The sequence below is a fragment of the Scyliorhinus canicula genome, chromosome 4 (genome assembly GCF_902713615.1).
Source record: "Scyliorhinus canicula chromosome 4, sScyCan1.1, whole genome shotgun sequence".
NCBI lineage: Eukaryota > Metazoa > Chordata > Chondrichthyes > Carcharhiniformes > Scyliorhinidae > Scyliorhinus > Scyliorhinus canicula.
This window is the reverse complement of record NC_052149.1, coordinates 69,403,133-69,416,520: the sequence shown is the minus strand read 5'-3', so window position 1 is coordinate 69,416,520 and position 13,388 is coordinate 69,403,133. Positions and strand designations below refer to the sequence as shown.

At 46.1% G+C, this 13,388-nt stretch overlaps 1 protein-coding gene across 4 annotated transcripts in view; it reads left to right on the top strand.

The window, feature by feature from the left end:
* The window catches only part of lrrc7 (leucine rich repeat containing 7), a 1,013,254-nt gene that overhangs the window by 619,264 nt on the left and 380,602 nt on the right, over positions 1 to 13,388 (top strand). For all 4 annotated transcript variants that reach the window (XM_038794406.1, XM_038794408.1, XM_038794407.1 and 1 more), the window contains one exon: positions 8,031 to 8,233. In XM_038794406.1, coding sequence (XP_038650334.1) covers positions 8,045 to 8,233 — 189 coding nt within the window. In that variant the 5' untranslated portion in view covers positions 8,031 to 8,044. The remainder of the gene's footprint in view (positions 1 to 8,030; positions 8,234 to 13,388) is intronic.

Genomic DNA, 13,388 nt, shown 5'->3' with positions numbered 1-13,388 from the left:
AACAGTTCAATGTGTTTGTAGAAAAGTTACTGATTTCCCATTTGGACAAATGTTTATTTTAATGATCTGAGTAGAATGTTTCCCTTTAAATAGTCTCAGATTCTTCCTTTCAATATTTTCTCCTTTTTTTATGGAACATGCTCAACAGGTGGAATATCCTACCACTGTTTCTTTATTAATTTATTTTTAAAAATAAATTTAGAATATCCAATTATTTTTCTTTCCAATTAAGGGGCAATTTAGCGTGCCCAATCTACCTATCCTGCACATCTTTGGGTTGTGGCGGCGAGACACACGCAGACACGGGGAGAATGTGTAAACTCCACACAAACCTGGGACCTCGGCACCATGAGGCAGCAGTGCTAACCGCTGTGCCACCCATGTTTCTTTATTTATTGATGAAAAGTAGGAAATATTGTAATCCTATGATCCATGTAGCAGATACTGTTACTTAGTGGAATAGGTTTACCAGCAGCTCCATAGTAACTGTATTACTAAATACAGACAAGTTGCTACATGGTAACTAGCAACTGGGCCCATCCAATTCATGCTGTTGTTTTACCTTCTGCATGAGTAAATGCTTCTCACCACATCTGTGATCTTTCAACCGCTTTTCCTTCAACCATTTCTCCATGATCTTGAATGTTGACGTAGGCCAACATGAATTTGTAAACGATAAGTCCTGTCTAACAAACCAAGAATATTTGGAGGAAAAAGTCAGAAGATCATATGAAATAGGAGCTGGGCATTCAGCCCATCAAGCCTGCACTGCTATTCAGTAAGATCATGGTTGATCTAATTGTGGTCTTGATGTCACTTTTTGACCTGTCGCCCGGAACCCTTGACTTCCCTTGTCAATCAAATATCTCTCTAACTCAGCCTTGAATTTATTCAGGGACCTAGCCTCCACTGTTGTGCATGGAAGAGAATTGCAAATACTAATAATAACCCTCTGAGAGAAGAATTTTCTCCTCATCTCCATCTCTTTTAAACTCTTCTATATTCCGCCATGAGAGGAAACATTCTCCTGCCATTTGATGTCATGCTCCCTCAAAATCTTATATGTTTCAATAAGATCACCTCTCATTCTTCTGAACTTCAGTGAGTATCGGCCCAATTTACACAACCTTTCCCCATAAGACATTTTTTTCATTATTAATGTGGTTTAAGGTATATCAGGCGTGTAAACTGATATCAATGTTTTATTTATAACAAAAACAGTTATTAGAAAAACTGGAAATATCATCACATAGCGTCATAGGGCTGGATTTTCACGGAGTCAACCCTAAACGTAAGCCACCCCAAAGACCGGTAAAAGTGGTGAACAGGACCTTAATGTGGAAGTCCTGTCCCCATTTTTGGTAGCAATTATTTTTGCTGGTGGGGGAAGGTGGGTATGCAATACACAGGCAGGAAACGCTAATGCAACAGGGTTATTTTAAATTATTGCTGAGTTCAAATGTTTCCAAGCTTCACGCTTGCAAGGACTTTAACCCACATTATGGGAGTCACAGATTAAGGAGCAGACATAAACATTTGTGAAAGGTGGGTAAGATCTGTTTGAGTATCATGATCCAAAGTTTTTAATACTTCCAACTCTTTAAACATGAAAAAGGTGGCTGAAGCTGACAGAGATTAAGAAAAACCGTCTGCTGGATGGCGTTAATTGACAGTCTGTCTGGTATAGGTTGAAAGAAAACATTGTGCAGTTCTGATCACCACACTATAGAAAGGGGGTGCTTGCACTGGAGAGGGTGCAGAGGAGATTCACCAGGACGTTACCTGGGCTGGATCATTTCAGCTGTCAAGAGAGATTAGATAGGCTGGGGTTGTTTTCCTGATGCATTAAGGCTGTGGGGGGACCTGATTGAGGTGCATAATATTATGAGGGACATAGATAGGGTGGACAGGAAGGTACATTTCCCCTGAGTGGAAGAGTCAAAAACCAAGGGGCATAGACTTAAGGTAATGGGTAGGAGGTTTAGAAGAGATGTGAGAAAATACTTTTTCACCCAGAGGTTGGTTGGAATCTGGAACACACTGCCTGAAAGGGGGGAACCTCCCAACTTTTAAGAAGTATTTAGATCAGCACTAAATTCATCGCATGCAAGGCTACAGACCAAGTGCTGTAAAATGGGATTAGAATAGGTAGGTGCTTGATAATTGATGCGATGGGCCAAAGGCTTCTTTCTGTGCTGCACAACTCTATGATTCTTTTCCTGCAGTTTCAATCGAGTTATTTGTTGACATTTCCCAAGGATTGCTATTACAGCTAAGGTAATTATGAAGCTTTGGAAAAACATGGGTGGGATTCTCCGACCCCCACCGTGCCGGAGAATGGGGGGGGGGGGTGACATGAATCCCGCCCCCGCTGCCCCGCCCATTATCTATTTTTGATGTGGTTACTGAAAATAACTTTGTTTTTACAATAGATTGATCACTTGCGGGAATTGGAAATCTTTGAATTAGTTTCATGAATGTGAGTTGAAGTGATTGGGCTGTAGTTACTCTAAATGTCGTGACATCCTCTTTAAAGGAGGAAATCCCACCTGCAAGCGCTGCTGTCTAATCAGAAGACCGGTGGGTCTTAGTTCTCTGCAGCACAGTGGCACAGTGGTTAGCACTGCTGTCTCACAGCGCCAGGGACCCAGGTTTAATTCCACCCTCGGGTGACTGTGGAGTTTACGCGTTCTCTCCATGTCTGCGTGGGTTTCTTCCGGGTGTTCCGGTTTCTTCCCACAGTCCAAAGATGAGTGGGTTAGGTGGATTAGCCATGCAAATTTGCCCTTAATTCTTCTGGGGTTAAGAGGTTACAGGGGTGGTGGAGGTCGGGGGATGGGGTGGGGGGGGGGGGGGAGTGGGTCAAGGGTGTCCGAGGCCAATGAGGTATGCCCAGATAGCGGAGGGAGTGGTTGGTGAGGGTGGGTTGTTGTTGCCGCGGAGGTAGCTATTGCTGCCAGAAGTCCCCTTCAAGGTGCTGGATCAGGAGAGCTGCTTCTCCTGAGCTCACATGGAGGCCATCAGGATTCACTAGGTGGTCTGCCCCTGAGTCAGTGGGCCATGCTTAGCTGGTAAAATGCTGGCAACAGCAGAAAGAGGAGACTGAGTGGCAAAATTGGCCTCTGGCCAGACAGACCATTCCTTATCTTCATCAATTCTGGCAGAATGCCATTGCGACAGAAAGGCAACAGGCAAGCCACCTTCTCTTGCCTTTTTCCGGCCCCATCCCAGCCTCCTTTGCCATTCTTGTAGGCCCCATACAATTCCACCCTATATTTCCAGAATTTAAGACAAATTCTGCACTCTATTGGGAAGCAGTGTTCACAGACAATATATTTATGGATGTCATTTATATGGACTTCTCTTACCTATTCAATAAGTTCCACATGTTAAGAGTATCTGGAATTGAAGGTAACCTACTAACAGGAATAAGGAATGGTTAGGAGGTAGAGAAGAGAGTAGGGATAGTCAGTATGTAATCCAGTTGATGACATGTGATTAATGTTGCCTCCAGGGATCTGTACTCGAGACTCAGTTTCACCATTTATAAATGAATTAGATGAAGGTGTAGAATTACATGTCCAGGTTTACTGACAACACCAAGTTAGCTGCAACAGTAAATACTCAGGTTAGGAGCAGAACGTTATGAAAGGACCTATACAGATTCACCTGAGGAAGGAGCAGTGCTCCGAAAGCTAGTGTTTGAAACAAACCTGTTGGACTTTAACCTGGTGTTGTAAGACTTCTTACTGTGCTCACCCCAGTCCAACGCCGGCATCTCCACATCATTAAGTGAGTGGATAAAATTGTGGCAGATGGAGCTCAATGTGGGGAAGTACAAGGTCATTGACTTTGGACCTACCTAAAAAGGATCAGAATATTTTCTAAATGGCGAGAAGCTAGGAACTGTGGAGGAACATAGAGATTTAGGGGTTCATGTAAAGGGTACAAAACATAATTTTCATAGTAACTTAATTGCAGTGTTAATGTAAGCCTACTTATGACAATAAAGATTATTATTGTCAAATAGACTAATGGAATATTGGCCTTTATCTCAAGGAATACAAAGGGATGGAAGTCACATAAAGATATGGTTAGACCCTAGTTAGAGTTCTACATACAATTCTGGGCATCAAACCTCAGGAAATACTGGAGAGGGTGCAGAGAAGATTTATCAGAATGTTACTGGGGCTAAAAGGATTAAATTACGTGGACAAATCCTATAGACTAAGCCTGTGTTCATATCACTATGGCAGATTAAGGAGTGGTCAAATTGAGGTCTTTAAGATGGCTAACAGAGTTGATGGAACAAATCTCTTTCCTCTGATTGGGAGTCCAGGGTCCTACTTTAAAATAGAGCTTGGGGTGATGTCAAGAAACAATTTCTTTCCACAAAGGTTGGTAGAAATCTTGAACCACATCACTCAGCTTAGAACATAGAACATAGAACAGTACAGCACAGAACAGGCCCTTTGGCACTCGATGTTGTGCCGAGCCTTGTCCAAAACCAAGATTAAGCTATCCCACTCCCTTTCATTCTGGTGTGCTCCATGTGCCTATTCAATAACCGCTTGAAAGTTCCTAAAGCGTCCGACTCCACTATCACAGCAAGCAGTCCATTCCACACCCTAACCACTCTCTGAGTAAAGAACCTACCTCGGACATCCCTCCTATATCTCCCACCCCGAACCTTATGGTTATGCCCCCTTGTAACAGCTACATCCACCCGAGGAAATAGTCTCTGAACGTCCACTCTATCTATCCCCCTCATCATCTTAAAAACCTCTATTAAGTTGCCTCTCATCCTCCTTCGCTCCAATGAGAAAAGCCCTAGCTCCCTCAACCTTTCCTCCTAAGACCTACCCTCCAATCCAGGCAATCCTGGTAAATCTCCTTTGCACCCTTTCCAATGCTTCCACATCCTTCCTATAATGAGGTGACCAGAACTGCACACAATACTCCAAATGTGGTCTCACCAGGGTCCTGTACAGTTACAGCATAACCCCGTGGCTCTTAAACTCAAGCCCCCTGTTAATAAACGCTAACACACTATAGGTCTTCTTCAGGCTCTATCCACTTGAGTGGCAACCTTCAGAGATCTGTGGACATGAACCCCAAGATCTCTCTGTTCCTCCACATTCCTCAGAACCCTGCCGATGACCCTGTAATCCGCATTCAAAGTTTCTACCAAAATGAATCACCTTGCACTTATCAGGGTTAAACTCCATCTGCCATTTTTCGGCCCAGCTCTGCATCCTACCAATGTCTCTTTGCAGCCTACAACAGCCCTCCACCTCGTCCACTACTCCACCAACCTTGGTGTCATCAGCAAATTTACTGACCCACCCTTCAGCCCCTTCCTCCAAGTCATTGATAAAAATCACAAATAGCAGAGGACCCAGCACTGATCCCTGTGTACACCGCTGGTAACTGCTCTCCAGTCTGAACATTTTCCATCCACCACCACCCTCTGTCTTCTATGTGATAGTCAGTTCCTTATCTAATTGGCCAAATTTCCCTCTGTCCCACACGTTACTTTCTTCATGAGCCGACCATGAGGAACCTTATCAAACGCCTTACTGAAATCCATGTATATGACATCAACTGCTCTACCTTCATCTACACACTTAATTACCTCCTCAAAGAATTCAATCAAATTTGTGAGGCAAGACGTAGCCTTCACGAATCCATGTTGACTATCCCGGATTAAGCTGCTTTTTTCCAAATGGTCATAAATCCTATCCTTCAGGACCTTTTCCATTAACTTACCGACCACCGAAGTAAGACTAACTGGCCTATAATTACCAGGGTCATTCCTATTCTCTTTCTTGAACAGAGGAACAACATTCGCCATTCTCCAGTCCTCTGGCACTATCCCCGTGGACAGTGAGGACCCAAAAGCCAAAGGCTCTGCAATCTCATCTCTTGCCTCCCAAAGAATCCTAAGATATATTCCATCTGGCCCAGGGGACTTGTCGACCCTAAGGTTTTTCAAAATTGCTAATTCATCCCTCCTCAGAACCTCTACCTCCTCCAGCCTACCCACCTGTATCACACTCTCATCCTCAAAAACTTGGCCCTTCTCCTTGGTGAACACTGAAGAAAAGTATTCATTCAATGCCTCTCCTATCTCTTCTGACTCCATGCACAAGTTCCCCCTACTCTCCTTGACCGGCCCTACCCTCACCCTGGCCATTCTTTTATTTCTCACATAAGAGCAAAAAGCCTTGGGGTTTTCCTTGATCCAATCCGCCAAGGACTTCTCATGCCCCCTCCTAGCTCTTCTAAGCCCTTTTTGCAGCTCATTCCTTGCTACCTTGTAACCCTCAAGCTACCCAACTGAACCCTGTTTTCTCGTCCTTACATACGCTTCCTTTTTCCTCTTGACAAGACATTCAACCTCTTTTGTGAACCATGATTCCCTCACACGGCAATTTCCTCCCTGCTTGACAGGGACATTCCTATCAAGGACACGCAGTATTTGTTCCTTGAACAAGCTCCACTTTTCATTTGTGCCTTTCCCTGACAGTTTCTGTTCCCATCTTATGCTCCCTAATTCTTGCCTAATCACATCATAATTACCCCTCCCCCAATTATAAACCTTGCCCTGCCATATGCCTATCCCTCTCCATTGCAATAGTGAAAGACACCAAATTGTGGTCACTATCTCCAAAGTGCTCTCCCACAAACAAATCTAACACTTGGCCTGGTTCATTATCCAGTACCAAATCCAATGTGACCCCACCTCTTGTCGGCCTACCCACATATTGTGTCAGGAAACCCTCCTGCACACACTGTACAAAAACTGCCCCATCCGAACTGTTCGACCAAAAGAGGTTCCAATCAATATTTGGAAAGTTAAAGTCACCCATGACAATTACCCTGAGACCTCCACACCTATTCATCATCTGTTTTGCAATTTCTTCCTCCACATCTCTATTACTATTTGTGGGCCTATAGAAAACTCCTAACAATGTGACCGCTATTTCTAACTTCAGCCCATATTACCTCAGTAGGCAGATCCCCTCGAACTGCCTTTCTGGAGCCGTTAAACTATCCTTGATTAACAATGCTACACCTCCACCTCTTTTACCACCTTCCCTACTCTTACTGAAACATCCATACCCCGGAACTTCCAACAACCATTCCTGTCCCTGTTCTAACCATGTCTCCGTAATGCCCACAACATTGTAGTCCCAAGTACCAATCCATGCTCCAAGTTCACCTAACTTATTCCGGATGCTCCTTGCTTTGAAGTAGACACACTTCAACCCACCTTCCTGTCTGCTGGTACATTCCTGCAACCTTGATACCCTCCTCAGTACCTCACTACTCTCAACACTGGCTTCTGGACTACAGCTCGTTTTCCCAGCCCCCTGACAAATTAGTTTAAACCCCCACGAAGAGCCGTAGCAAATTTCCCTCCCAGGATATTGGTGTCCCTCTGGTTCAGGTAAAAACTGTCCTGTCTGTGCAGGCCCCACCTTCTCCAGAATGTGCTCAAATCATCCATGTAACTGAAACCCTCCCTCCTGCACCATCCCTGCAGCCACGTGTTTATCTGCACTCTCTCCCTGTTCCTCAAATCTCTAGCACATGGCACCGGCAACAAACAACATGGTTTGTCCTGGCTCTCTTGTATATATATATATATATTTTTTTTTTAATACAGGTATTTTTAGTGGAAAATGTTAAAAATCAAGATTAAAAATGCATTATATTGCATGTTAACGCTTCGACTACATAGAGTTGCGTGGTTTGATGATTTCCTCCTTTATTAGTCCAAATGCCAGCCAAGGATAGGTTCCTGTGTGGCTATGGTTGAATAGCATGTCACAAATCATCATCATATGAAGAATGGTCAATTAAAACAGTGCCAGAAATTTTGCGGGGAGGCGGGGGATGGGAATGCGGGGAAATGTCAGTATGATTTTGTGTCAGAAATACAGATTAATTATTTTATTAATTTCTTAAAGTTGTTCTAACCTTTTTTTCCCATTCACTGGTGTCTATTTTTTGTGATATTGCAGTGCAGTGTCTGGAGATGACAACAAAGAGGAAACTTATTGGTCGCCTGGTACCCTGCCGATGTTTCCGGGGTGAGGAAGAAGTCATCTCAGTATTGGATTATTCCCACTGTAGCCTTCAGCAAGTACCAAAGGAGATATTCAATTTTGAACGGTCTTTGGAAGAGCTCTATTTAGATGCCAATCAGATAGAGGAACTTCCCAAGGTAGGAAGACATAAACATACTGGCTGCACCATAGTTGTAGTTACACAATTTGATGTTTTCTTTTAATACAATTAATAGAACAATGAGGTATAGCGATGAATTAAAGATTGACCTTTCATCTCTGGGATCTGAATTCAAACCTGGCTCGTATAGTAGTATGAATGATTTCTGTTTCTTCAGGCTTGGAAGGGTCCTATATGAAATTACTATGAACAATGTAATGCTACCTGCACGTATTCATAGGCCTGACTGGTGCTAATTAGCAGTACCACTCAGACAGACCAAAGATGAGTGGCATGAGAAATGTAGGGCGCGATTCTCTGCAAATGCGGCGAGTCGTAAAGGCTGCCGTGAAACTGGCCGTGTGTCACGGCAGCCTCCGCGCCCCCTCCCGGAACCTGATTCTCCCCCCCGGGCGGGGCTAGCAGCGGGGCCCCGTGAACCACGGCATCGCGGCCTTAGCGACTGTTGCTAAGTCCGCGTACCGAGCGTCACGCCGGCTAACGCGCACAATGACGTCAGCCGCGCATGCGCGGATTGGACGGCTCCAACCCGCGCATGCGTGGGGCCGTCATCTCCCTCGGCCGCCCCGCGGACTGATCCTGCGGGGCGGCGGAGGGAGAAAGAATGCGTCCGTTATGGACGCACTGCCCGCGATCGGTGGGCACCGATCGCGGGCCCATGCCCCCTTGGCACGGCCGTGGTACTACTGTGCCAATCAGGGCCCTGATGCCCAGAACGGGCATGTTGCAGCCGTTTTTACGACGGCAGCAAGCAGTTGTGTTTGCTGCCGTAAAAACGACATTAAAGGCCTGGGAACTCAGCCCATCGGCCTGGGGAGAATCGCTGTTCACTGTAAAAAACGGCGAGCAGCGATTCGTGTCGTGGGGCGGCCGTGGGGGGGGGGCGGGGAGAATAGCGGGAGGGCGGGAAAAATGTCGGGGACGCCCTCCCGCTATTCTCCGACCTGTCGTGGGTAGCAGAGAATCGCGCCCTTAATACATGGGAATCGGTACAATAAGGTGTGTTCTGTCAACAACTTGCAGAGCACCTTTCAGTGAATAAAATGTCTCACGGTGCTTCACAGCAGTGTTATCAAACAAAACTTAGGTCAGGTGATCAAAAGCTGACTCAAAAAACTCTGTGCTAAGGAACATCCTTAAAGAGGTAAAAGGATGAAAAGGTTCAAGGAGGGAATTCTGAGTATTAGGAACTTGGCAGCTTAAAGCAAGACCCCCAGTGGTGGAGGATTAAAATCAGGAATGCACAAGAAGCCAGAATTGGAGAAACACAGAAATCTCAAGAGGATTGTAAGGTTGGGGTGGTTAGAGAGACACGGGGCAGTGAGATCCGGGGCAAGAAATTGAAAATAAGAAAGAGAATTTAAAAATGGAGCTGTTGACAGACCACCAGTTAATCTAGGCCAACGAGAACAGAAGTGATGATTGAACGGGACTTTTCTGGGTGACCTCAAGATTATAGAGCGTAGAAGATGGTGATAGGGTGGGGCGGGGGGAGGGGGTCAGCCAGCAGGGTGTTGTAAAAGTTAAGGGGTAACTAAGGCATAAATTTGAGTTTCAGCAGCAGATGCGCTGAATGCGGGATGGAATCAGGCAATGTCAAAGGCTGCACGAGTGCATTGGTAATTTGAAAAAGTCTTTCTTATTTTGTCATTTAATGGTGGAATTCATTTTTTTCCCCAAGTTTACTTTTTCCACTCTTAAGTACATTGCTCTTGAGCCAAGTGCTTTCTGATACCTTTGGGGGAGATGACGGCTGTCCTCGACAGGGGGATCTCTGGTCCCGCCGAGTGCAATCCCCAGCAGTGGGTTTCCTGATGGTTGGGGATGGATTTAATGGGAAATCCAATTGAAAACAGCGGGACCAGAAGATCCCGCCATCGATCAACCATGGGCGGACGCCCACTGCCAAGAAACACGCCGCGATGGGGGTGGGGGGGGGGGTGCGTGAAAAATCATCTCCTTGTCGGGATGATTGTTCTTTATGTGTAATGACAATGGGCAAAATTCTCCTCTTGGGAGACTATATGTTCTGCTGCCGGAGCTGAAATCAGAAAGTGATTCTCAATTCTTAGCCATGCAAATTTATGCATGGCGAGGATTACGAAGCATTTCCGAGGGAATCCTGCTATCGGGCCATCATTTTGAGCGGGGTGACCCGATAGCAAGGTCCTGCGGTGGCTGACCACACTCCCGCAGGGTAATTTAATCCCCCACACCAAGGTTTTTTGGATCAACCCCCCCCCAAGTACGGGAGTAACTCGACCAGCCCCACCCTGTCGCCCTACAGACACCCCCTAAATAAGAGACACGACCCAGAGATCCCCTAAATAAAGAGACTCCCTCAAGTGATCCCTGAATAAGGAGACTCCCACAGACCCCCTAAATAAAGAGCCCCCACACAGAGAGCCCCTAAATATGGAGACCCCCCCACAGACTCTCAGAAAAAAGACTCTTGTGAGGAAGCCACCCCAGAAAAGAGACCCCTGTCAGAATGCCCCCCAGAAGAGAGACCTCTAGAACATAGACATAGAACATAGAACAGTACAGCACAGAACAGGCCCTTCGGCCCTCAATGTTGTGCCGAGCCATGATCACCCTACTCAAACCCACGTATCCACCCTATACCTGTAACCCAACAACACCCCCCTTAACCTTACTTTCATTAGGACACTACGGGCAATTTAGCATGACCAATCCACCTAACCTGCACATCTTTGGACTGTGGGAGGAAACCGGAGCACCCGGAGGAAACCCACGCACACAGGGGGAGGACGTGCAGACTCCACACAGACAGTGACCCAGCCGGGAATCGAACCTGGGACCCTGGAGCTGTGAAGCATTTATGCTAACCACCATGCTACCCTGCTGCCCCTAAATCCCCCTCTGTCAGGAGGTCCTGTGAATTTTCTGAGAGGTCTGTGGGGGGACTTAAGCAGAGTCATGGAGACTCCATGGGGCTTTCAAAATGGTGGTTAGACCAGATTCAGAAGTTCTGCCCCCATTCTCAACAGCTCCCATTTTCATCCCTGGGAAAAGGGGGCACTGTGTGATTCACACTTAAGGGAAATCCGAACTGAACAGGGCCATTTGAACCCCATTTTTGCTGAAGCAGTGTCTTAATCCGCAGTGTGTGGAGGCACCCCCACCACCGGAAGAAAGTTCCTGCTGTTTGGTAGAGTTTCGAAATGAAAAATGAAATGAAACTCGCTTATTGTCACAAGTAGGCTTCAAATGAAGATACTGTGAAAAGCCCCTAGTCACCACATTCTGGCGTCTGTTCGGGGAGGCTGATACGGGAATCGAACCGTGCTGCCGGCCTGCCTTGGTCTGCTTTCAAAGCCAGCAGCAGATTTAGCCCTGTGAGCTAAACAGCCCCTGATAGGTGGGTATGGTGAGCTAATACGTTTCCTCATTCACACAACCTGCCTCGGAAGGTATCACTATGTGAGGGTGGGTATAAATCAACCAGGATTTCAATTGTTGATTATCACACACTGATCCCTATTTGAAAGTGTATCTGTCGAAGTCGGATAAGAAAAGGATTGATCATGCTATATTTCTCCCTCTGGTCTGTTGGCCAGTTTCCCATCCTGCCACCTCTGTAAAGGTAGTGTTAGGGTAATATCACTGAACTAGGAATCTAGCAGCCTATGCTAATACAAGAGTTCAAACCAGTGTTCAACCATGGTAGTTTGAATTTAAACTCAATTAATAAAATCTGGAATTGAAAGCTAGTCACAGTAACCATGAAATTATCATTGATTATCAAAAACTCATCTGGTTCACTACTGTCCCTTAGCAAAGTAAATCTGCCACCTCTCCCTGGCTAACATATGACTTCAGACCACTGAAAATGTTGACGCAGAAAGAGGCCACTTGGCTTAGTGTCTGCACTGGCAAAAAACGAGCCATTTAGCCTAATTGCACTTACCAACATTTGGCCTGGAGCCCTGCTGGTTATGCCACTAGAGGTGCACATCCAGGCAACTCTTAAATGAGTTAAGGATTTCTGACTCTCCCATCCTTTCAGGCAGTATGTTCCAGACCCCCACTAGGTGAAAATAAATGTCTTCATCTCCCCTCTAATCTTTCTACCATTCACTTTAAGGGTGCAATCTAACGGAAAGTTTCTAAGTGTCATTTTATAGTTCAGTGTCCACATTTTCCTTTCTGATTAAAGTTTTGAAAAAAGACTTGGGATGTTTTTCTATGTGAAATACATTCACTAAATGCAAATGGGGCTGATCAATGAAAAATTGCAACACGGATGATATACTGAAATGTCTGAAGCAAAAGATGATCAGGTGTTATGGGATTATGGGGAGAAGGCAGGAGAATGGGGATAAGAAAAATATCAGCCATGATTGAATGGTGGAGCAGACTCGATGGGCCGAGTGGCCTAATCTGCTCCTATGTCTTATGGTCGTATGACAGCTTGAAAGTTGTGGAATAGGTTTGGGTAGATATAAGAAATAGTCAAGGTAAGAGGCCACTTGTTTATAGAAGTCCTGTAAGAGCCCTTCCTGTTTATTTCCTTTGTTCCCATTTATTTTCTTTTTATTTTATTATTTTTGATCCGTGGACCCATAATGGGAATATGGCGGCGGTGGAAGAAAAAGAGTTCCCCCACGGCACTGGCCTGCCCGCCGATCGGTGAGCCCCGATCGTGGGCCAGGCCACCGTGGGGGCACCCCCCAGGATCCGATCGCCTCGCGCCCCCCCCCCCCAGGACCCCGGGGGCCTGCTCGCGCCGCCAATCCCTCCGGCACTAGAGGTGATTTAAACCACGTCGGCGGGATTGGCCTGTCAGCGGTGGGACTTCGGCCCATCGCGGGCCGGAGAATCGCCGCGGGGGGCACGCTGACCAGCGCGGCGTGATTCCCGCCCCGCCGATTCACGGGTGGTGGAGAATTCTGGCCACGGCGGGGGCGGGATTTACCCCGGCCCCGGGCAATTCCCCGACCCTGCGGGAGGTCGGAGAATTCCGCCCCCTGTTTACAGAACAGAGGGAGTCTGCAAGCATAAAACTAGAGACCAGGTAGCCTAACATCTGACATTGGTAAATTGTTGGAATTCATATTAAGGAAGTTATAGTAGGATACTTAGAAAATCATAACTTATTTTGAACATAT